We start from the raw sequence: 25,402 nt of genomic DNA on the forward strand, positions 1-25,402 counted from the left end.
ATAGAAGACCATTTTATATAACGTCAGCCTGTCACACTACGATACTCACTATAGAAGACCATTTTATATAACGTCAGCCTGTCACACTACGATACTCACTATAGAAGACCATTTTATATAACGTCAGCCTGTCACACTACAATACTCACTATAGAAGACCATTTTATATAACGTCAGCCTGTCACACTACGATACTCACTATAGAAGACCATTTTATATAACGTCAGCCTGTCACACTACAATACTCACTATAGAAGACCATTTTATATAACGTCAGCCTGTCACACTACAATACTCACTATAGAAGACCATTTTATATAACGTCAGCCTGTCACACTACAATACTCACTATAGAAGACCATTTTATATAACGTCAGCCTGTCACACTACAATACTCACTATAGAAGACCATTTTATATAACGTCAGCTGCCTGGTCACACTACAATACTCACTATAGAAGACCATTTTATATAACGTCAGCTGCCTGGTCACACTACAATACTCACTATTAGGGGTGTAACGGTACACAAAAACCATGGTTCGGTACGTACCTCGGTTTTGAAGTCAAGGTTCGGTACGGGTTTTCGGTACAGTGGCGGAAAGTTTGGCTTTCCATGTTCCACTCAGGGGTGATGTAGTGTGCAGTAACTAATTGTACTTGTAGGGCTGTCAACATATATTCTATATTGAAATTAACAATCGACTTGTAATTTTTTTTATAAATAATAATAATTATATTAGATTGTGAAAAAAACAACTCCCGGTGGGCGGTCGTTAGTGGTTAACATACCGTTGTATTCGTTCGGTACACTACACAGCCATTCGGTACAGTACGGTACACACTGAAACGGTTCGGTTCTGTACGGATACGCGTACCTTTACACTACAATACTCACTATAGAAGACCATTTTATATAACGTCAGCCTGTCACACTACAATACTCACTATAGAAGACCATTTTATATAACGTCAGCCTGTCACACTACAATACTCACTATAGAAGACCATTTTATATAACGTCAGCTGGTCACACTACGATACTCACTATAGAAGACCATTTTATATAACGTCAGCCTGTCACACTACAATACTCACTATAGAAGACCATTTTATAACATGTTAGCCTGTCACACTACAATACTCACTATAGAAGACCATTTTATATAACGTCAGCCTGTCACACTACAATACTCACTATAGAAGACCATTTTATAACATGTTAGCCTGTCACAATAGAATACTCACTATAGAAGACCATGTTAAATAACGTCAGCCTGTCACACTACAATACTCACTAAGTCACTATAGAAGAGCATTGTATATAACGTCAGCCAGTTACACTACAATACTCACTATAGAATACCATTTTATATAACGTCAGCCTGTCACACTACAATACTCACTATAGAAGATAATTTTATATAACATCAGCCGGTCACACTACAATACTCACTATAGAAGACCATTTTATATAATGTGAGCCTGTCACACTACAATACTCACTATAGAAGATAATTTTATATAACGTGAGCCAGTTACACTACAATACTCACTATAGAGAAGACTACTTTATATATATATACACTACACATACAGTATATCACACTACAATACTAAGTTATTTACTTAGTTACCGGATGATTTGCATACAATTTTGTATCTGTACTTGTAGGGACTTCATTCTGAGCAAAGGGTTTTGGCCAATTGAAGGTTAAAATGAAAGGCAAACCACTCACTCACTCACTCACTCACTCACTCACTCACTCACTCACTCACTCACTCACTCACTCACTCACTCACTCACAAAGTTCCATGCATGATTATGCTTTTTGGCAAGGGGATGACCTTAATAACCAATTAATTGTAGACCACCTTGACTCAGCCAGCTTTAACCATTCAATACTTAAGCTACCTTTATGCCCACTCTTATCAAATAGTCCTCAAATCAAACCAAACGTTAAATTGAGCAAGAACAGGCGTAGCAGCCAGTTGTAGTTGACATATTTAGGTAAAAGTAAAGAAGAATATTAAGGAAAGGCAATGCAATTAACATTAGATGGGGGCTACATCTAAGAATAGAATTAGAGATGGAACCATTATCTTACCACTGGAGATGAAATACGACATCCAGGGCAATCACAGATGGGAGGATGTACCTGTAAGATTCCTTTGGACATAAGAGTCTTCAAACTCTTTCCTGAGGGAAGAAAGAGAGAGAGAGATCTTCAGTGAATATGTTTGAACTATATTTTCAAGCTATTTCAGTAAAACGCATCCCCTCTGTCACTCAGGTCCAATGACATAACAGGTTATGTTCTTCAACTGACCAGCTCAAAATGCGATATGTACAATAAAGGAAAGAAAATGTTAGTTGAATAACCTGCACTACAATGCTCGAATACTCGCAGATAATCATTGGCATAACCTGAGCTGTAAATTGGATAGAGTCAGGTTGTTATGAAATCCTTCAAGACATGAAACTCGTCTCCATATTTGTAAGACAGATGACTTCTAACTAGGGTTCAGCTGACTACTGTCATCAATCTGTCTATTGGCAACAGATATGGAACTATTAGGCTATCATTCGTGACCCCCCCCCCCTCCTTCTCCCATCCCCCAACAACACATCTCAGCAACGCGTGTCAGTTCTGCATGAGTAACCTTTTGGGAGGGGGGGGTAATAGAAAACAAGTGCGCCCACCACGCGTTAGAAATATTAGCATAAAATGTATCACCCATTATCATATAATTATATGATTACTGAATTAATACAGCTTCATATATCATGTGAACTCATGCTGTGCCTAAATCAATACATGTTTGGATACAGTAGCCTAGCCTAGCAGTGAATAAAAACACCCTGACAATATCAATACATTCAGATCACTCGTAGCCCAACATTCAAACAAAGCCTATAAGTTGGGCAATCAGAACTATAATTTTCTTAAATGTCTCAAACACTTCACATGCAATTCGTGAGTGTCAACACCCATGCACAAGTGTATACCGGTAGCTACACTCAAACAGAACGATTCGCCCCGTAGAATAATAGGCTATTACAACTGTCATACATGGTATTATCTAAATACTAATGCTTTTCACCTCAATCCCAGTGTAGCCTACTCCAGACGCCCCGTTTTGGATTACGGTCGCTGCCCAAACAGTGTGCCACTGCCTCCGAGGACACGGCTATGATCATATGCGCCTTTTCATTCTGATCTGTCTCCTCACGCACTGTAGTTGGTGTAATACATGCTGCCTGTAACCCTTTCACCGCGAAAGGCAGCACCTGATCTCAAGCAAGTTCCTATCCTAATAAACAATGTCCAAAAACTACCGGCTACGGAAGCAGAAAGGTGTCCTCGAGGACTATGCCTAAAGAATAGTTTGGACAGTTCGCGTCCCGCTTACCTTTGTGCCTGATACTCCGTTTCCAGTCCTTAGCGGTCTCCCGTCCACTGACGAACTGGAACTCGTTCGGAGTGAGCCACTCGCCCCGATATTTGATCGAGGGTCCCTTACTACCTTGACACAGTTTATTAATATAAAGCAAAGCCTTGTTCTCCCCACATTCCACCTCGATACAAGGTTCCCCGTTGTCGAAGAAGGGCTGAAAGTCGGGGATGGAGGAGAACCTCTCGAGCATCAAGTCTTCCGAGTGGTGGTGGTGGAGGTGCTGGTGATGCAGCGCCGAGTCGTGGAGCCCCAAGTACGCGCGGTGATGGGCGAAGATGTGGTCGTAGGGCGGCGGGTGCGGGGTCACCACGGGCAGAGCGGTGGCATTTAAAGGGGCCAGGTATTCGGACTGGTTGAACGCAGCCAATGCCATGTCGTCCCCATCCAGTCTCTCCTTTTTGATGGCAGGCATGTTAGGGGGAGCCAGGCGCCGGTAACAAGTGATTAGCAGCTCGTCCGACCCAACTTGAGTGTCCTCCTCTCCTCCTCGGAGTTGGTCAGTCCCAGACTTGAAGACGCGCCACTTTGTTTTACGCAGGACTCCCGTGTCGCCCTGTGACAGATCGCCATTCACTGGTTCCCAGCTCGCAGTCGCCGCGCTCTCCTCCAGCCTCAGCTCCGTTCGCATGACGGCTCCAGCCGCGCGGCTGCCTCCCACATTTAATCAGACGCGCTCTGCTAATACCTGACATGCCGGGCAGCCCTGAGCCCCGGTCATTATGTTACCTACGGAGATCACTGACCCGTCCTACAAATCAAGTGTTCCTTACGTTTAGTCCACAGGGAGATTTGACTTTCTTTCGATCATTTCCCCAGTAATAACATATTCAGCGGTGTTATTATTACACGGGCAAACATGTTTCACTGTGCAATCCTCCCAGAGTTATGCATAACGATATGCTTATGTTTATATGGTTGGAATACAATTTGATGGCTGCAACAAAATTGACTTATATATAGGCTATTATTTTCACGAAATGAAACCGACTACCATTACTTGTTTTTAGAATAGACCCCATACATTTAAATACTATTTGTGTGAAACGAAATGTTCATTGAACTTTCGAAATAGTTGCTTTTAGTTTTAACCCTGTGCATGTCACCAAAGTCACGCTAAAGTTCATAGACCCAGACCAAACAAGATCTGCACTCTCCGCCGCTTCTCAACTTGGCCCATTTAAAGAGCGGAGGAAGAGCGGCGCGGAGGAACCGTGAAGGGGGGTCCACGACGGACGTCATTTTTGTGCGTAAATGAAAGGAACAAGTACAACCCAACAACACCACTATACTGTACAACACGTATGAGATGCTGCAATGAAACAAGGTCTGAATTAAAACTTCTGTATAACAAAGATTTCACTAAATGACACAAATGTAAATCACTACTTGACCTTCAAACGTTTTTGGAACTGTTGAACTTCAACAACAACAATAACAACAACAACAATTGACATTTCCTAAATTCAAAATACCTTTGAATTTAAATAGATAGATTATAATAATACATTTGGAGATGGGATTCATCATATAATTAGACTTCATATATTGTAGCCTCACATCGATGCTTGTTAGACTAGCCTACCAGATCTGTCCATGACTTCAGCAGGCTATAGTCAGAACGCAGTGGGCCTTTAACTGGCCTTTATTTTTTATCCTCCGCCTACTCATAAAACCATCAGCCTACTCTTACCTGCCGCAGCTTTAATTGGCCTCAACTTCATGTTTCAACTTTGTGTTTGTATACCATGAAACATGCGGCTGATTGGCGCAGTGGGCAAGGCGCTCGCCTCTAACGCAGGATACGCTGGGTTCGAGCTGGTGTTGCTACCGGCTGGTCGGTCGTTCATACAGTACTAACACAATTGGCAAGTGTTAGAGGGTGGGAAAGCCGCTGGGTGGGGATTTGACGTTGTGGACAGCGACTCCTACAGGTCGGTTTGGTGACGCCGGTGCGACGGAAGCAGGAAGTGACGGGGGCAGCGTGAGCCTCCTACGCGTTACTCCTCGCCACTGAGAGTTCGAGATGCTGCGGTGAAAAGATGCGACAGGCTGCCTCCTCGTGTACCGGAGGCGACACGTGATGCAAGGCTTGGTCCTCACTACAGCCGACCAGTGGGAGGCATAGTCTAGCAACAATCAAGACAGGGGAGGGAAGAATTGGATACATGAAATTGGGATGGGAGAAAAATAGAAAATGGGGAGAAAAAGTGGATAAAAAAAAAGAATACCATGAAACATTTCACTCCATGCACTTCAGATCTTTTGCACAATTAGCCTCAACAGGATCACACAATCTGAACATGTCCTTTCACTTTTCTTATTATTCGTGGCCTAAAAGTAAAAAAAAAAAAAAAAAAAAAGGGTTTTCTGACTCGTTGTCGACCAGACACTATATATAGGTGCCAGGTTATGAGGCATATTATTTATCCATAAAAGAAGCCGGTGGCAGCAGAGTGCGGATCAGTGTTTTCAAGTCAGAATAGAGAGCTGGCTCTGTGGAGGGCATGTTCCACTGGGCCTCTGGAGCTGCGGAGCAGCAGAGGCACATCTGACCCCCATCAGTGGAGCACCACCCAGGTGGATCCAGCGCTGCCGACACATGGAATAGCCATTCCAGGAGCAGAGGTGGGGCCCAAAGCACTGTGTGTCAGGGGCCTATAAATCAGGCCAAACGGCCTCTGACACACACAGGAAGGAGGCACGGCACACCGCAGAGGGACGGAGCACAGAGGAAGGCCATAGACCACAGGCTGACAGCAACTATGGTCCATGCAGGAATACACACATTAGCACGTTTACAAAAGCAGACACTGGGCCGGCGACGTTATCCAAAAGCAGACACAGGGCTGGCGACGTTGTCCAAGAGATGATGTGTAGGTGGCAGATTCACTTCTTTCTCTTCCGAATTCAGGTCCCAAAACGGCTATCTCTGAAGAGAGAGGATAATGAAATGAACAGGTTTGGCGGCCGTGGATAACTTAAAGGTGCAGGGGGGGGGGGGGCCTAACCTCTGAAAAGTCATGTATGATATATCTTTAGTATTGAATACATAAAGTGGTACAAGACAAAAACTGGATCCCGCAGCACTGTTTGAAACTAGAAAACATTTTTGGCTGTGGTGCACTTATACCTTTCCACCACCTTCACCATACAGAGAAGCATCCTCTAAGCGTAATATTGGTTCACTTTGTTTCAAAAAGGTGATTTATTTTTGGAATTGTGTCAAGATTATAAACAATATTCAAGCATTGTGTAACTAGTTATTATTGTAGAGGTAATCTTTTCTTCTAAAAACCACCCGGTGCAGCTTCCAGAGAGGTTGAATCTGGAGGTGCAGCTTGGATCAGTTATTCAACAGCACCTCATTATGCACAGTGTTTAACTGAATATACATTGGCTAAAAAATATATTTTGCAACCTCCTATCACTCAGTAACTGTATGAGTAATAGCAACAATGACATCGATCCTGAATTGTTGACATTTACGGTTGACATTAGCCGAAAGCCAGAGAGCTCTTCCTCCAGAAAGTGGAACACAACATTTTATATGAAACTTCACCTTGATCTTTGATTTGATCTTCATCAAATCACCCTGTATTTTACCGTATTGAAACGCCTCTGTGGAAAGCTAGCTTGTGTAGGCTATATAGGTGTCGGGGTGCACCTCTTGGGAGAGCCCTGTGAAACTAGTTGTAAAGGGGACACCTCTGTCCAATGACTCAAATGTTCCTTTTCAGACTGTCATCACCATGACAGCAACTTCTACCTTCATGTCCTAAAGTTCATGGTGCAGCTGCGGTTTGATCTGTTCCATCAGCCTGTTTCTGTCCTCTTCATCGCAACCATTCATGTGGGGGCGAAGTCTTAATTCAAACTTCTCACACTTCTTATATCTGTGATGAAGCAGCCTGTTTCCAAAGAACGACCCACCACACACACGCACGTGCTGCACACACACACCTACGTGCACATCGGAATCTAAATCAGCTTTAATGAAATTATGAATTTCAACTTGGCAGAGAAGACCTTTCACACACAATTATCTTAAAATATAGTACATGATTCTGCTCAAAATGCTGCTTATTTGATATTTTGATGGGATGAAATGTATTCATTGTGTTAAGAAAATGTGTTACTTATAGGCTATAGGCTATAGGTAAATAAGCTGTACTGTTTCCAGACTATGAGAAATGATAATGATTGGCCAACATAAAATAATAATTATGTATTTGGTTTGATGGGATATAGGACAGTTTTCACCAGGGCCATCACATCACGATGGACTGACAAATCCATGTACATTTACAAAAAAAATGTAAATGTAAAATCCAGAATAACAATGCAGGCCTTTGTTAGCAATGTTAATAGACTTGGCCAAAACAGACCTCAGAATAAGATAAGCTTATTATTGATCAAGAAAATTACATATCCTGTTCACTGCAAACATTCAGGACAGTGACTTCTATTCGGCACATGTTGCCCAGAATTCTATCCATATTGGACATTTTCTTCAATGCCGTTTTCCCCTTCATCAACTGGTCGTCGTCCGTCGAGAACCCCCCTGACACCGCCCCCGCCTCTGCGCCGTTGTTGGCGGCCGCCCCGGAGCCGCAGTGCTGCCGGCGGGGGAGAGAGGTAATAAATAACCCGGGGAGAGGAGCGGAGACCGCCGGGCGGTGCACAGTCAGTCTGACCTGACAAATACTCACTGGAAAACCATCAGAGAGCGAGAGCCCACCCCTCGCGCTTGGAGCCAGCCTTTCAGACATGAGCTGCTGCAAAATATATAGGCCTAGGCCTACCCATATTATTGGAAAAAAGAAAGCAGCGTCTCTCCCTCTGTCTCTTTCCCCATTGATATCCAGACACCGTTGGAGACACGGCGGGAGTAATCAACTATTTAAAGCAAAGTTAGACTTTTCTTCAGGAAGCCCACTCAACAGAACACGTCTGTTTAATTGCTTTATAAAATTATAAGGGGGGTAACATGGTTCAAAAGGGAACGTTTCAATTAGATTTTCAGACTGCAAAGGGCTGCGGTCATAATGACACTGAATCGTTTTCCTGGTCCTTAAAGGGGCACTTCACAAAAAAAACTGCTGATTTATTTAGCACATAATCTCACACACATCCAAAAACTCTATAAACAGTTTTGCACATATTCATTTAGTTTGTTATTGAGAGTAATTGAGTTTGAATATGGCCACCACCAATGATGTCATCGATGTATAGATGTAGCAGTACTGTCTATCTGTATGTCGTGTGTGTCATATATGTTATGATGAATTGAAAATGGGGGACCCTGATGTAAACAAGACGAAAGTCTTTCTCTGGTCTGCATCCCCTTAACAATTGTATGTATTGAGCTGTACTGTACTGTACCCATTCTGCAATCTGTTAATAAACTTTTCAATCAATCAATCAAATCGAGGAATTTGAATCCTTGTGTTGCGTTAATTACAGCTCAATGAAATGATAAAGTAGCAATCCCTAAAAATGATAAATGGACTGCATTTATGTAGCGCTTTTATCCAAAGCCCTTATGCCTCATATTCACCCATTCACTTACACACAAATGGCGAAGGTAACCATGCAAGGTGCCAACCTGCTCATCAGGAGCAGTTAGGGGTTAAGTGTCTTGCTCACGGACACGTCGACATGCTGCCGGGAGGAGCTGGAATCGAACCGGGAACGATCCGATTACCGGATCCGATTACCGGATCCGATTATTGTTTTTTGGTGAAGTGCCCCTTTAACTCAATGGCCACCAACAACGATTATATACGTGTTTGGCCGACAACCGTTGAACGCCAACCACATATACGTTAATTGATCGTTATTTCTTTTATTCGATATTTCTATTCATTACAGGCACACAGACTTGGGGTTAATATGGGGAATCATCCTGAGCACAATACCGGCCGCATCCAGCTAGACGGCGGTATAGAGCACCCTTTGTAACATTGTATCTTGGCCTGTGGGATGGCCAAATGTCTCAGGTTTCATTTTTCCTTGTCGGGCGAGGCGAACGGTTCTCCCGGTTCCATTGAAGCGCGTCAAATATCCCCGATCCATATGTTGTGGTGGATTATGCCGTGGACCAAATGGACATTGGATGTACCAGATGGCGATCAAACAATTAGAATATTATTTTTGGAATACTCCCGATCACAGGTAAGCACGATCTGACGTCAATTTTAGCTTGATCCTGCAATGCTTTTATACCGATCGGGCTGATAAGTGTTTTTAGTGTTCAATACGAATGTCACTAATGACAATCAAATAATCAGAAACGACCCCACCCCCCTTTCATGCATTCATGATGGAACATAATACCTATGATATCGATTTGATTTCGGAATAATAGCGTGTACAAGCAAGAAACGGCAACGTCTATAGTGGAATTGACGTATACGGCTACTCAGCATTTCGGGAATTACCCTAGACCGCTCTAAAACCATACTTATATTCACCACGGTATAACATGGGAACGTATGGATGGAAACATTTATTCTTTTTCACATAGGCCTATTGAACGATAGATAGGTGATGTCAAATGGGCCATATATTGTATCCATATATAATATATAATATAGTTATAGCTCTACAAACAAGGTGATGCATTCCTATCTTTTAAAGCATGGCAGTGCTAGAGCGGGGCTCTGTCTAATTCCCGGCGGTCAATGAGTTAAGTAGGCTATGTTGTTTTAAAAGACTCTATCCAATTTTGATAGTGCTCCAGACGCAGCACTCAAACACAAACGTCTCAAAACACCCTGCTTGAAGAAAGCTTGTGCCAATCTGGAAATTGGTCTTTACAATGGGGGCCTAAGATCGGCCTGACTGGTGTGTTGATAAACACCAATCAAATCTAATTATCTAGCTCTCAATTTAAATGACTAGAATTCGACTACGAGAAGTGATAATGACAACTCTTCTAGAGAAACACGAGTGGTAGCCTACAGCTTTGCGTCACTACAGTGAAGGGCGACGGCGGGTTGATTGGACAAGCGTTCTCCTGATAAGTCGTCTGCGGCAGCCGTGGGTTTGATAGTTGATGCTCGTGCTTTTACGGTTAACGTCTTTCTTCTTTTGCCTTCTCATCTCCGTTGTGCTATTTGAAAACCAAACAGAAAGCTGAAGAGGGCGGTGACCCTGGCTGGGCCCACTAGCTCTGCCCTTGAGAGTGAGATATCCTCCTTGGTGCCGCGGTATTGTCGCTGCTCGCTGGAGCCTGGGGGACTGGGTTTGATCCCTGGCACTACACTAGGCTGTATTAAACTGTGCCTCAGAGCTCTGTCTGTGCCTATACACATAGGAAATCAAAAAGTTATATCACATTTAGAAGGAAAGGATTTACATGTGTAATGTTTAACAACCGTTTGGGAGCATTGGTCATGTGGTGTTTTGAAGTACCTTGTTTCACTTCAGGTCATTCTGTGTTTCCAGTCACTTCATTTGCTGGCGCTCCAAAACACCACCTCGGGTTTCAAAACTTTTTTATGTTGAGCATTATTTCTCAAAACACTCACAGGGTACTCTCTGTGTGGTCCATAAACAGCGGTAATATAAGACTTTCGCCTTCCTTCAGTTGGTGGCAGGTCAGTTACTCGCTTTAAAAAGCGGGTCAGTTACTTTCTGGGGTTAATTCGGAACACCTTTTTTCCCTCCTTTATTTTTAAACATTGTGTGGTGTGCGGACGACTTCATGCTGTATTTTGGGGACAGCCGAGGCCCAAACCTCAGAAAGCTCCCTGAAAAGAAAATCATCAAGAAATTCTCAAAATGCGGTTTGAAATGAAACTACAGTGGGACCAAGACAGTGTCTCATAGCTCCAGGATTTCAGAGTTGGCGAGCAGGCAGGGTAACACTAGACCCCGGAGGGGCTGAGGGGGTTTATGCTGTCGTGCCGGCGCCCTTGGCCTCCCTCTGCGGATCTGAGGGGTCAGGCGGCTGTCTGTGATCCCACACAGCGGCTCTTCCACATGGGATTTATTTCCTTGCTGGATGGGCAGGCAGGCGGCCCATGAGGATTCTCATTTTAGACCAGCGTCTGTAGCTGTCAACGCCAGCCGACAGAGGCGAGCGGACACCCGACCCCTCGGATCCTCCCTCAACACTCCCCTTTGGAACCCCCCGTTCACACAGACATGCAGCACATGCAGCCCATAAGCATGCGCGCACACACGTTCATACAAACAACACTAATCACACGTTCAATTCCGCAGCCACTTTTTCTGGCAAATGAAATTGTGACGGAGTCAGGGTTAATGAAGTTTAAAAGAGTACTCCATTGTTTATTCAATTCTTTAATTTTTTTTTTTTTTTTACACATTTTGCATCTCATTGGCTTCTTGGTCCTAATCTCTGATAATATAGCCCTGCAGTGAACTCTGCTAGGTCTATCTGGCATAAGATGCATTGGTCCCCCCTTCCTCCCTGCTCCGTTAATAATTTGTGCAGTAAAAGATAGCGTGCCTCTCTGAGTTTGTGGGAGTTATTGGCACAATATTCCCCACCATATTTGTGCGAGGCAGTGATAGGAACATAAATTATTTCTTATCTCTTCCGCTATCCATTTTTCAAAGGGTTCACTGTGTGTTTGAAGGGTAGCAGCGCCAACAGCCAAGCCCAGATAGTAGGCTACATTAGCCTTCAGGAGATCCCACTTACTGATTTCAAACAATGGAATAAGAATAGCCTTCATTGATATGGACAGAGACTGTATGACCACATTACGACCAAATTAAGCCTCTGGATAGAATAACAAACCACTGTCTCACCTCAAATTCGTGGCAAGAGTAAACACTATTGTACATGCAAAATCATACTTAACAGCATAATAAAATATGGAACAAACCAGAATGGTCATTGGTCAGATGTCAGTTAAAGAGCATCCAGTACAGAGAGAGATCGGATTACATGCTAGCCTAGTTTAGCACAAGAACTGGAAGCAGGGGGAAACTGAAGAAATACACCTTCAAACAACTCCCAAACATTTACATGTGTTATTTACATGTTGTATCTTGTGTATTTACCACATGTAGAATATATATATATATATTTTTTTTCTTTTTCTTTTTACAAATGAGACAGTAGTTTTAAAAGCAGATACAGAGCTATTTTCTTGATGAACAACCACTGGGTCAATGATTGCGTGCAACATCTCAAAAGCCCATTCGTAACTTCCGTCAACAAAACCAATGTCACTAGCTAAACTACAGAAGAATGACTGCTAATCATGGCAGACTTTGTAAGAGAGGGTGAGGATGATTACTTCTGGTCAGACCAAGTTCCAGAACCAGAATTTACAGAGGAGGAAGTACAGGTTCTGGAAGCTGAGCGGGCAGAGGGGAGAGCCAGGACACATGGTGAATACACAAGATTACAACGTGTAAATCAAGGGTGCTGGAATAGGGGGGACACATGGATTTTTTGTCGTTCCACTTTCAGGTATTATGCTTTTTGGCGAGAACTAATAAGGAAGCTACTCAACTGGACGAATCGGGCGGTAGGCTACTGCTCCTCATTCTGGGAAAAACGCAGAATTACATGGCTTTGCGAAGCACATCACTTTTTCCAGATGCACACAGTTCCAAAAATGATACACAATATTTCCACTGCTATAGGTATCTTTTGACAGTAGACACTGTGGTCGTGTCGGTTTCACAATCAGATACAGGGAAACTGCTGAACTGAACGAACCTGGCGCGGGGTTGTAGAACGCCAGTCCCGTTGTCAAGATGTACGGGAAAGACCCATCCGGTTACGTAGAACCAAGCAGTGTTTCATAGCATTAGCAATAATATAGTGGCGATATTGAGGGAAAATATTTCAGTTCCACAACACTTTAGAACAATCCGGCAGCTCTAGTGTAAATAAGACTGCTTTGGAGTTGTATTTATTCACTTCTGATGGAGCTAGGCTAACAGTTTTCCCCTGCTTCGAGTTCTTGAGCTAAGATAGGCTAACATGCAACCAGATCTCTCTCTGTACTGTATGCACAGAGGGGACATTTATATCTTGTCTGACCTCTGGGGAAGATGGCAAATCAGTGAATACCGCAACATGTTGGAGTGTTCCTTTCTGGGATACAGTAAGTGTCATTCTATTTGTTTTGTTATTGTCAACATAGCCAACGAAAAGGCCAAAACCTACAATGCATTTCTACTAATGGTCCATCCAGCCAACACCAGATTATACGTAGCTCATATCTAGAAGTCCTAGAATTCCATTGTTGTCCAAAAACTGTCAAAACAAGTCACAGAGCCATACGGTTGGCTTTGGTCAGTATAATTAACGTTGCGATGAACATAGGCATTGTACTTTTCCCCAGAACTACTTTATGAAGTGAGTGATCGGTTGCTTCAAGTCTGTCTGAACCAGAACTACTTCTGAAGCAATCTCTGTCAGGTCATACAGTATAGTTCTTGGAAAAAGTACAATGCCCCAGTTCATTGCAACGATTAATTATACTGACCAAAGCAGACAGGCTCTGTGACTTGTTTTAACAAACAATGGAGTCTATGACTTCTGGTCTGGATATGAGCTGTAATCTGGTGTTTGCTAGATGTACCATAATTAAGTAGAAGAAATTGTCTTTTCTTCTACTTAATAATTCTTCTTCTAAAATAAAATAAATAAAATTACATCGGTCTTATGCTTTAGTTTAAGGCATGTGGTCAGAGATAGTTTTTTAGTCTAATTAAGTCTAAGGTAAGCTAAGTACTCAAATACTTTTTGAATTCCACTCTGTTGTAATCAGACAGCGACCACGTTTTCCCAAAAACATCTTAACTCATTGACCGCCGGGAAATAGTCAGGCCCCGTTCTAGCACTGCCATGCTTTAAAAGATAGGAGTGCGTACCTTGTTTGTAGAGCTATAACTATATTCTATATTATAGCTATGGATACAATACTATGGCCCATTTGACATCACCTATCTTGTTCAATATGTGAAAAAGAATAAATTTCTTCATCCATACGTTCCGTGTTATACCGTGGTGAATATAAGTATGGTTATAGCGTGGTCTGGGGTAATTCCAGAAGGGCTGAGTAATAGCCTTATACGTCAATTCTACTATACACGTTGCCGTTTCTTGCCTGTACACGCTATTATTCCCAAATCAAATCTATATCATAGGTATTATGTTTCATCATGAATGCATGAAAGGGGGGGGGGGGTCGTTTCTGATTATTTGATTGGCAGTAATGGCATTCGTATTGAACACTAAAACGCTTATCAGCCTGATCGGTATAAAAGCATTGCACGATCAAGCAAAAATTTACATCAGATAGTCCTTACCTGTGATCGGGAGTATTCCAAAAATAATATTCAAATTGTTTGATCGCCATCTGGTACATCCGATGTCCATTTGATCCACGACATAACCCACCACAACATATGGATCTGGGATATTTGACGCACTTCAATGCAACCGGGAGAACCGCTAGACTGGCCCGACAAGGAAAAGTGAGCCCGGTGACATTTGACCATTGCACAGGCCAAGATAGTTTATCAGTGAGCTGGATACAATCCTACCTGGAGGGGAGGGAACAGATGGTGGAGGTAAACGGTACCCTACCCCCCCCCCTCACAGTGAGCTGTGGTGTTCCACAAGGAAGCATACTAGGACCGCTACTATTCCTAATTTATACAAATGACATGTCGTCAGCTTGTGACTGCAACTTGTTCCTGTTTGCGGACGACTCAGCCCTGCTGGTCTCTGACAAGAACAAGTTACAGGTTGAAAAAGCCCTCAGCTCGGAACTAGGCAAAATCTGCATATGGCTCGCCGACAACAAACTATCATTACACATGGGCAAAACAGAGTCCATTCTCTTCGGTTCAAATAACAAACTCAGCAAGACCGACGGCTTCTCGGTTACAGTGGGTGACAATATTATCACAAGGAAAGATGAAATTACCTACCTGGGTTCCATCCTAGAGGCTAATCTTTCCTGTGACAAAATGGCATCCAATGTAATAAAAAAAGTCAACCAACGAACGCGATTCTTGTACCGGATCTCCTCTCTGCTAAACAAGAATGCCCTGAAGACTGAAGCAGGAGCACTCATTCAAGGGTACTACGACTATGCTTGCACCTCATGGTACCAAAGCACCTCAAAGGCACTAAAAAACAAATTACAAACATCTCAAAACAAGCTAGTCAGACTACTGCTTGACCTGACTCCTAGAACCCACCTCACCCCTGCCCACTTTGACAACCTAGGATGGCTTAGAGTAGACGACAGAGTACAGCAACTTGCAATGGGCCTGGTCTACAAGATACACTACGCGACCAAGGTACCCATGTACATGTCAAAATACTTCCCAAAGGTCAGTGAATACCACGATCACAACACCAGAGGGAGCTCCACAAATCATGTAAAACCCAGATTCGGCTCAAACAAGGGACTAAACACGTTTCGCAATTATGCCACATCAATGTGGAACGCCCTACCTAAAGCTGTAAAGGAATGTGAATCACTACCCACTTTCAAAAACACTCTCAAAAAACACCTACGTGAGACTGCAATTCGAAACTGGCCCCTACAAATGTCCTAACCTAGTTGTACAGTAAATGACCAAGTAAGGCTTTGTCAGTATTCCAATGTACAGTGTAAAATGTGTGTGTGTCCCCAACCCAACCCCCCCCCCCCCCCCACCTCCAATGTACAGCCCTCACCCACCCACCCAACCCCACCCCACCCACCCAACCTCCTCCAATGTACAGTTTCTACGCCAAATGTATATACACTCTTTTTCTGGACACTTTTGTATCACAAGCAGTACTGTATTTGCAAATCTGATATGTCATAAATGTATAGATGTAGCAGTACTGTCTATCTGTATGTCATGTATGTCATATATGTTATGATGAATTGAAAATGGGGGACCCTGATGTAAACAAGACGAAAGTCTTTCTCTGGTCTGCATCCCCTTAACAATTGTATGTATTGAGCTGTACTGTACTGTACCCATTCTGCAATCTGTTAATAAACTTTTCAATCAATCAATACAAGGTTTCAAAGGGTGCTCGATACCGCCACCTAGCTGGATGAGGCCGGTATTGCGCTTTGGCGATCTCAGACTCATTCCCTATGCTATGGTAACACCAAGGTCCCTGGATGAATAATCAATACAAATATTGAAAAAAAGGAAAAACGATCAAATAACGAACTACTCGTTGGCGTTCAAGCGTCGGCTCCCAATAACGAGTAAACTCGTTGTTGGCGGGGAATGAGTTAAAGAGGCAGTTCAGCCAAAATTCCAAAAAAACACAATGTAACACTGGTCATAATTTCTGGAAAGAGACATTGCTTTTGAGTTTTTCAAATGCATTTCTTGCCGCTTTGAGAACCACAAACTTTGAGTGCAATTCAACTGCATTGTATTGGAGTGACGGCACATCATTTCCAAAACTAGACGAATCACCTGGATGGACACATTTCTTATTTAATTAAATGTATTCGTTTATACATCACAATACATATAATCATATGCAATGTAAATACACAGGATTTAGCAAGAGATACAAATTTCCATCCTCAGTCCCCAAACATAAAACAAATAAAATACAAAAACAGATCAATACAAAAACATGTTATACAAAAGAACAATAATTTACAAAAACATGGCTACAAAGCTAAAAGGACCAAGACCATAAAGGTCCTATATATGGTCACATGCTTGGTGTTCTAGAATACTTTTTTTTTCTTTGAGTTTAAAAGTAAAGGTTAGACATTCTCGAATGGTGGTAGGTAAAATGTTCCAGAACATACTTCCCTGCACTGACAAGACATTCTGACCGAGAGTGGTGCGTCAGTGCTGCACCTCGCAATCCTCTCTACAGGTCGACCTAGTCCTATGACCACGATCAGTCTTCTTTTTAATGAATTTTCCCAAGGGGGGAGGACAGAGTCCATGTAATGTTTTGTAAATTGTACAGACCTGTTTGAACAACTTGAAATTAGCAAAACTAAGAAAACTGTATTTTCCCATTATGACACAGTGGTGATATTTAAGAGGCTTTTTGTCGAGGACCTTGAGGGCTCTTTTGAAGAGCTTTTTTATGGGTTTGAGGATGGTGACACATGTAAAAGACCAGTTTGTGTGACAGTACTCAATATGAGATAGAATCAGACAATGTAAGTATGTTTTAGCAGCACTAGTGGTTAGAAAGGGTCTAATGTGTTTAAAGTTCCGTAGGTTGAATATGATATCTGGTATTTGCAATTCTCTTAACATGTTTTTTGAAGGTGAGTGTCAGATCTAAAATGACACTGAGGTATTTGAACTGTTGTACCAGTTCAAGCTGCTCCCCTCCCAGAAACACATTGAAACTTTGTATGATGATTGGCCTTTTGGAAAATGTTATACAGACAGTTTTCTTAGTGTTCAACAGAAGACATGAACCGATTAGCCAGCTTTATATAGCACTCCTGGTAAGGGAAAAAATATCCTTTTTTGAATTTTGGGTGAACTGCCCCTTTAAGTGTTCATCTTGGACCACTGGCGTAATGAAAGAAAGATGATCTTAGCAAGAGGCCTTTGGGAAAGCATAGGCCTACAAGATTTAGCTTGCTACATTTGGACATGATGAAAGCACAGCTTATGTCAGCCACTTTTCCACAGCAAGGCCACTGGGCTTGCCAGGGCCAGAACAGTTCTATCGGCTGACAAGATGCAAGAAGAATCACAAAAATGTTGTTGAGGGAAAGTTAGTGACATAAATAATAGCCAGCCCTATTTGGCACTGTGGTGGACCCTGGAACTAGACGACACAGCTTTTGGAAACCCTCCACAGGCCTTTTGAGCTATAGTACTCATAGGCCTGGCTTTTTTCATATTCTATATTAAGGCCAGAGCATATCTACAAAGACAGATATCAACCTCCCCTATAAAAAGAGTTAATGTCTGCTTACAAAGAATAAATCCTCACTTTCCCAGCACCTATTGATTTTTTCCTGTGTGATGTGAAACCAGCAATCAGCACTGCGGTTTGAAATAGCCCTGAAACTGGAGCCTAGACGTCGATGAGTCGCCGACACGTTTCAATTAGCAAGCCGCCCCGGCCGATCTGTCCCCCGAGGCAGAGAGCATAGAAGGTATGGCACGCCCCAGCCTCAGCCCCAGTGTGGGCCCCAGCCTCAGTGTGGGCCCCAGCCTCAGTGCGAGCCCCAGCCCCAGTGCAGGCCCCAGCCTCAGCTCCAGTGTGGGCCCCAGCCCCAGTGTGGGCCCCAGCCTCAGTGCGAGCCCCAGCCCCAGTGCAGGCCCAAGCCTCAGCCTCAGCCCCAGTGCGGGCCCCAGCCTCAGCTCCAGTCCCAGTGCGGGCCCCAGCCTCAGCCCAAGTCCACATTGGCTAAAGGAAAACAGTGAACTAAATTCATATCTACTTCATGTCAAGCAGGTACTTGGCCACTGACACCTTCAGTGGCAGAGCAGGGGTCTAGGGTGGGGTCAACATTTTGGATAGGGCCCCTATATTAAGAATGTTTAAATGGCCCTACCTGAGCCACGTCGCGCTCAGGTAGGGCCGACACTGGCAGGTTTTGGTACTAGCATGTACACTACTGCTCGTTGTCCCGTGAGACGACCGGGTGGTGTGATGGCGCGGGGGGCTGTGTATTTGGATAAATGTGGTCAACATGACACGTTGTTAAATGTTTTTCCAATTATCATGGCGCGCGCAGCTACTGCTAATGCTAATGCCTTCGGGACGCCGCTCCCATACATTTCGCGGGGACTATTTCCAGTGTTCCTCCTGCTTAACCCTTACATTACCGAAGGTCAATCGGTGTCTAATGTTGGGGGTTTGGCTGAGGCTTATTTACCCTTTACACGGGTGGATGGTCTGACGACGGGGCTCAGGACAGGTGTGCCGTGCTTAGAGAAGCAGGTGGCATCGGTCCTTTGCCCTGACATGGTAGAGCGGTATCCCGCCTGGAAGCCGACGCCAAGGGGCGAGTCGGCCCGGCAGGTGGCTGAGTGGGCTGATGAAGCTTATACCGCCGCAGTACAGAATTTAGCAGCAACTAATAACATTGCTCAATTGGCTGCTTTTCTGTCGAAAATAGTGTCGGGTGGTGGGGTCTTAGGGCCAGCCGACGTCAACCATCGCGCAAGGTTTTGAAGTTATTCAGCTTTTGACCCAGCCGCAGGCAATAACCACAGTGAGGGCTAGGATGCTGTCGACCCTTGTTCACAGACATCTTTGGTTGGAGCAATCTCCCCTGGAGGAGGAGAGGACCGCCCCTTTCTGTCGGGGTCCCCCCTTGGGTGCGATTGCCTCGTTGGTAGAGTCAGGGTGCGATATCCCGACTCCGTGAGACGCCTTGCTCGCGCGGTTGGCGAGACCAGGGTTTGCAATGCACAGCGGGAGGGACCGGGCCACCTATCTACGATTCCTAGCGGACCAGCGCCAGTTGGCGGCGGGGGCGCTTTGGGATTTTTACCACGTATGGCTACAGAAGTGCCATATGTCGGCGTGGATGGAGAGAATGCTGAGGGCGGGGCTTGTGTTACAGTTTGCACACCCCCACCCTCCGTTTTTGGGTTTGGTACAGACTCTATTGTCAGAGTCCGCGGCAGTGACAGCCCTGGCCGAAGAGCTTCGTTCTCTGGTGGCGATGCAGGTCATCGTCGTGGTCCCATGGGAGGACGCGATGACTGTGGCGTTTACTCCCGATATTTTCTGGTGCCCAAGAAATCGGGAGGTGTCAGACCCATACTGGACCTGTCTGCGTTCAATCGGTTGATTGTGGCAAGAAGGTTCAGAATGTTGACCGTCAAACACCTGTTAAGCGCTGTCAGAGTGGGAGACTGGTTCACCTCCATAGACCTGAAGGATGCGTAGAGTACCAGAGGCTGCCGTTCAGCTAGTCTCTGGCTCCTCACACCTTCACCAAGTGCGTGGAGACCGCGCTGGGACCTCTGCATCGTCAGGGGATACGAATTTTATTCTACCTAGACGACATTCTGGTCCTCAGCCGGTCAGAGGAGATCGCCAGGTCTCATACCAGGCAGGTGGTGGAACACCTCACCAGCCTGGGTTTTGCTGTGAACTGGAAGAAGAGTACTCCTCTTCCCACTCAACAGGTGGAGTACTTGGGCTTAATTCTAAGCCCAAGGTCTATGAGGGCAACCCTCTCGGAGTGGCGGCGAGAGGATATTCTCGGCACGCTCGGGAGGTTCCGTCCTGGCAGGACGGTTACGGCGCTGTCCGTGATGCGCCTGCTCGGTATGATGGCATCTGCTCAAACTGTGGTCCCTCTTGGCCTCCTCTTCATTAGGAGGATACAGAGGTGGGTTTTTCAGTATGAAAATAGACCCTGTGAGAGGCAAGTGGAAGCAGCTGAAGGTTCCCGTGTCAGTACTGGGGGACCTCAACCACTGGGGGGGGGCCTGGGGCCCTCACCAGCGGGCTCCCCATGGGCAGCAGGCCATCACACGTCATGGTCTTCACCGACGCCTCCCTCACAGGACCGACGCAGTAGGGGGCAGCTGGCAAGACCATCCTGCCCGGTCTGCACTACATATCAATGTGTTGGAATTGAAGGCAGTGCTTCTAGTCCTCAAGCAGCTCGGCCACTGTGTGGTGGGTGAGCATGTTTTGATCAGGACGGACAGCACAACGTCGGCGTCGTATATCAACAGACAATCTGCGCAGCCTGAGGGCTCTCTACATCCCTGGCAGGGAGAATGTGGGTGCAGATGTGATGTCGCGAGGCGGTCCCCACCCAGACGAGTGGGGACTACGTCCAGACATAGTCAGACAGGTCTGGGACCGATTCGGGGAGGCCGCGGTGGACCTGTTTGCAAGCAGTCAGTCCTACCAGTGCCCTCTGTGGTTCTCGGTCAGTCAGAAGGACAACCCCTCTCTGGGAGTGGATGCCTTCTCGATGTATCCGTGGCCGACCGGGATTCTGTATGCGTTCCCCCCCATACACCTGATAGCTCAGCTGTTGGAGCGGGTATGTCAGGAGCGCAGGACTTTGATCCTGGTCGCGCCGGACCGGGGCACAGCTGTGTGGTTCCCGGCCCTGATTCAGCTCTTAGTGGCCCAGCCGTGGCCCTTTCCGTGGTCACCACGGGCCCTCTCTCAGGCACGCGGAACAATGTTTCTGCCTCCTGTTCTGGGGCAACCTCTAATGGTTTGGCTGCTGAAAGGGTGAATCTGGAGGGGATGCGTCTTAACTCTACTGTGGTTAACACCATCCAGAACGCGTACGCTCCGTCCACTACCGCGGTTTACGCAGGGAAGTGGCGTATGTTTCAAGAGTGGTGTGAGGTTGGGGGCCTGGACCCGGTTGCCCCCTGGACTCGGTTCTGTCCTTTCTCCAGTCTATCCTGGATAGGCTGTCGGCCTCGACAGTGAAGGTATACGCCGCAGCTATATCTTCTTGTCATGTGGGCTTTGAGGGCAGAGCGCTGTTCAGCCACCCTCTCGTGAGACGTTTCCTGCTTGGCGCTCGACGTCTCAAGCCTGTGGAACGTGCTCTGTCTCCGAGCTGGGACCTCCAACTGGTCCTGGAAAGGCTGTTGGGGGCCCCGTTTGAGCCTCTTGAGCAGGCGCCGTTGGGTCGACTGTCTTTCAAGACTGCGTTCCTTCTGGCCATCACCTCCGCTAAACGCGTGGGTGAGCTGTGTGCTTTCTCGGTGCGGTCAGAGTGCCTGTCTATTCAGGCCGATAACAGTGCGATTCTGAGGCCTAATCCGGCCTTTGTGCCAAAGAATATCCGGAGCTCTTATCGCTCCAGGGATATTGTGCTCCAGGCGTTTCACCCTCCTCCTCACGCTAGTGAGTTGGAGGCGAGCCTTCACCTGTTGTGTCCTGTCCGTGCGCTGATGGTTTACCTTAGTCGCACGCAGGGTCTCAGGGCTACGATCAACTGTTTGTTTGTTACGGTGGCTCTCGCACAGGGTAAGGCGCTGTCCAAGCAATGCCTGTCACATTGGTTATGCGAGGGAATTGCCCTCTGCTACACTTTGACCAGACAGGTTCCTCCCGCAGGCGTCAGGGCACACTTCACTCGTGGAGTGGCGGCCTCCACTGCCCTGTTTGGGGGGGCCTCGTGGAGGACATCTGCGCTGCGGCCTCCTGGTCCTCCCCGGGTCCTTTTGTTAGGTTTTACCTCATGGACATGACTGGGGGCTCTGTCTCCCAGGCAGTCCTGATGGCCGGGACCTCTCCTGCTCCCCGCCATTAGGTGGGCTAGCAGGTGTGTGTGTGGGTGTTGACCACGGAGTGCTCTGTCACACGTGGTCCCGCTTGCACTGTGCGTTCTAGGGTGACTGGTCCCTTTTTCGCACATTGGTTGTAGTTGACTGCCTCCCCGCCCTCGTTAGGACGGGCGGGTGGACGGGACTCCCCTCCTCCCTGGCAGGGGCTTATGGGCCCTCAGGGGGTGCATTTGACGTGGCCACGCGTCCGCTCTGCCCCTTTGATCTCATTATGGCAGAGCGAGACGCAATGTCAGTATAATGAAATATAACGAAGGTTATTCTATAACCCTAGTTATATGAATACTGACAGAGCGTCTCGCTCTTCAGCGCCCTGAGGACCCTTGGATGTTTTTCACGCATGGAATTCAGACTTGGAAGGGCGTGAGCGTGACCACTTCCTGTGTTTTGAAGGAACACACAGGAGTAGGCGTGGTCATGTGCAAGTGACGTGCATGTGTCAACTTTTCACACACACAATAGGTGCATGGAGAAGATATCTCATTATGGCAGAGCGAGACGCTCTGTCAGTATTCATATAACTAGGGTTATAGAATAACCTTCGTTCTATTATCCACATGTTTCAGCGCAATATTTTTTTTGAATTGAGCAGGATATAGGAATAATGTAAGAGGAGATAGGAGAGTAAGGGTGCTTTCTCACTCACCATCGGGGTCGAATCAGCTCTGTACCGTCTCGTTCCGTCTTTGGGTGCGAATTTCCCCCCCCCCCTCTCCCCCCTCTAGTTTGTGTACACACTTCAGTCTTGGTTCGCTCCGGGTTCTGTTTACGGTTTGCGTTTTGAGCGTGTACGCTTGCCGTAGGCGATGATGTCACGCTCGAAAATGTAAACACAGGAAGTGTTACCACGGCGGTGGAGACTGGATGCTGATATAAAATAAATAAATAACCAATAAATATGAAGTTATATTTGAACCTCTGTTGTCAAGCCTTGTCAATATAACCCACCCCCTTTTCTCACGAATGGATGGTGTTGTAGAGTCCGCTTTTGAGCGTTTCCCAGGGCTAACGCTAAGCTAACGGCTAACGCTAGTTAGCTTAGCCTATTACTAGTAACATTGCTCGCATCAATTATATTGAATGTCATTGATCTACCGGTCGATCACGGCCGACTGGTTGGGCACCACTGGTCTATAGAAATAAATGCATTCGAACAAGAAAGTATAGTAGACATAGCAATGGCAAACGCTAAGCTAACGGCTAACGCTAGTTAGCTTAGCCTGTTCAGCAGCTAACATTATCCCATCGCTCGTGGCAATTATATTGCATGTCATTGATCTACTGGTCGACCACGGCCGACTGGTTGGGCACCACTGGTCTAATAGAAATAAATGCATTCGAACAAGAAACCAATGTATAGACATAGCAATGGCAAACAAAATTGCCAGGCCTAATGCGAGCCAGGGAAGTGCTGTGCTTTGTAATGTGGCTTCATGTTTTCATCCACTGAGCTGTGAGGCTCCACATGCTTGTTTTGGTTGAGGTCTGAACTCGCAAATTGCCCATAAATATCGTTTTTGTGGGTATTGTCCAGTTGTTGCTGTGTGGTTTTATCTGCCCAAAATTCAAGCAAGCATGAAAGCATTACAGTAACAACGTTGTGTGTGTCACACCCCCCGACGCTGATTCGACCCCGAATGGTGAGTGAGAAAGGGCCCTAAGTGTCACAGGTTAAATCAATCTGGATGTGAGAGGTGGAGTAGTGGGTTCCCAGACAGAGTGGACAGACACAATGGGTGCAAACAATAACAATTTCGCCATGCAGTGTACAGGAACTGGGAAATGTCCCTTTTGCAGTCAGAGGTAGAGGCAGCCAATGGTTGGAGAAGGCTGGATTGGCATTGTAAAGGCTTGAAGGACAGTCGCAGATGATGCGAAGAGACATTGTGTAGCCATTCCATACAGTATCTATTTCCTGGTTTTATTTCCAAGGCTTAGGCCAGCGATGTCATCATCGTCCTATGGGAATGCTGGAGGGGCAGCAGAGGGAGGGGAAAGGGGCAGGCACAAAAACACAACAGCCAATAACATACACACAAGAAGGCCTGCTACCCCACCCCAATTAGTCCAAGTTATCTCATAAAGCAATCAAGGATGTCAATGTTCTCAGTCAGGCCTGGGCACAAAATGGTCTTAGAAAAAGCAATAAGAAAAAAAGCACAAAATATTCTGTCAACCTGTGACACAAACAATAACAATCAACTTCATTACAAATTCACTATACAATGATGCAGTGTACAGGAATTTGGAAATGTCCCTTTTGCAGTCGGAGATAGAGGCAGCCAATGGCTCTTCTGCCAGGTTAGAAATGTCGGGGGCCCTCTGGAGGACAGGCGGCAGTAATACTGGGAGGGATGCAACCCTGGCTTACCTACGAGTTCGCACTCACGATCTGAACAGTGTGGGTTAGTAACTAGCGTTAGTATTGACATCACAGTTATGTTAGCCACTCACCATAGGCAAAGCACACAAAATTACTGCTATTCTACTAGCACGCCCACACACCTACTGCTATTCTACTAGCACACCCACACACCTACTGCTATTCTACTAGCACACCACACACCTACTGCTATTCTACTAGCACGCCCACACACCTACTGCTATTCTACTAGCACGCCCACACACCTACTGCTATTCTACTAGCACGCCCATACACCGTAAAGATAAAAAGCTTGTGGCAAGCTAAGCTAATG

The 25,402-nt window shown here is 45.6% G+C and overlaps 1 protein-coding gene across 1 annotated transcript in view; it reads right to left on the minus strand.

Moving 5' to 3' along the window:
- Nucleotides 1–4,539, minus strand: part of samd11 (sterile alpha motif domain containing 11) — a 14,885-nt gene extending 10,346 nt beyond the window's left edge. Inside the window, 2 exon segments of the mRNA XM_084333471.1 lie at nucleotides 2,108–2,199; nucleotides 3,414–4,539. Of these exon segments, the coding sequence (XP_084189597.1) occupies nucleotides 2,108–2,199; nucleotides 3,414–4,086 (765 nt within the window). The 5' untranslated portion in view covers nucleotides 4,087–4,539.
- Between the last annotated feature and the right edge of the window lie 20,863 nt (nucleotides 4,540–25,402).

This window comes from Notolepis coatsorum (genome assembly GCF_963971535.1).
Source record: "Notolepis coatsorum genome assembly, chromosome: 17".
Lineage (NCBI taxonomy): Eukaryota > Metazoa > Chordata > Actinopteri > Aulopiformes > Paralepididae > Notolepis > Notolepis coatsorum.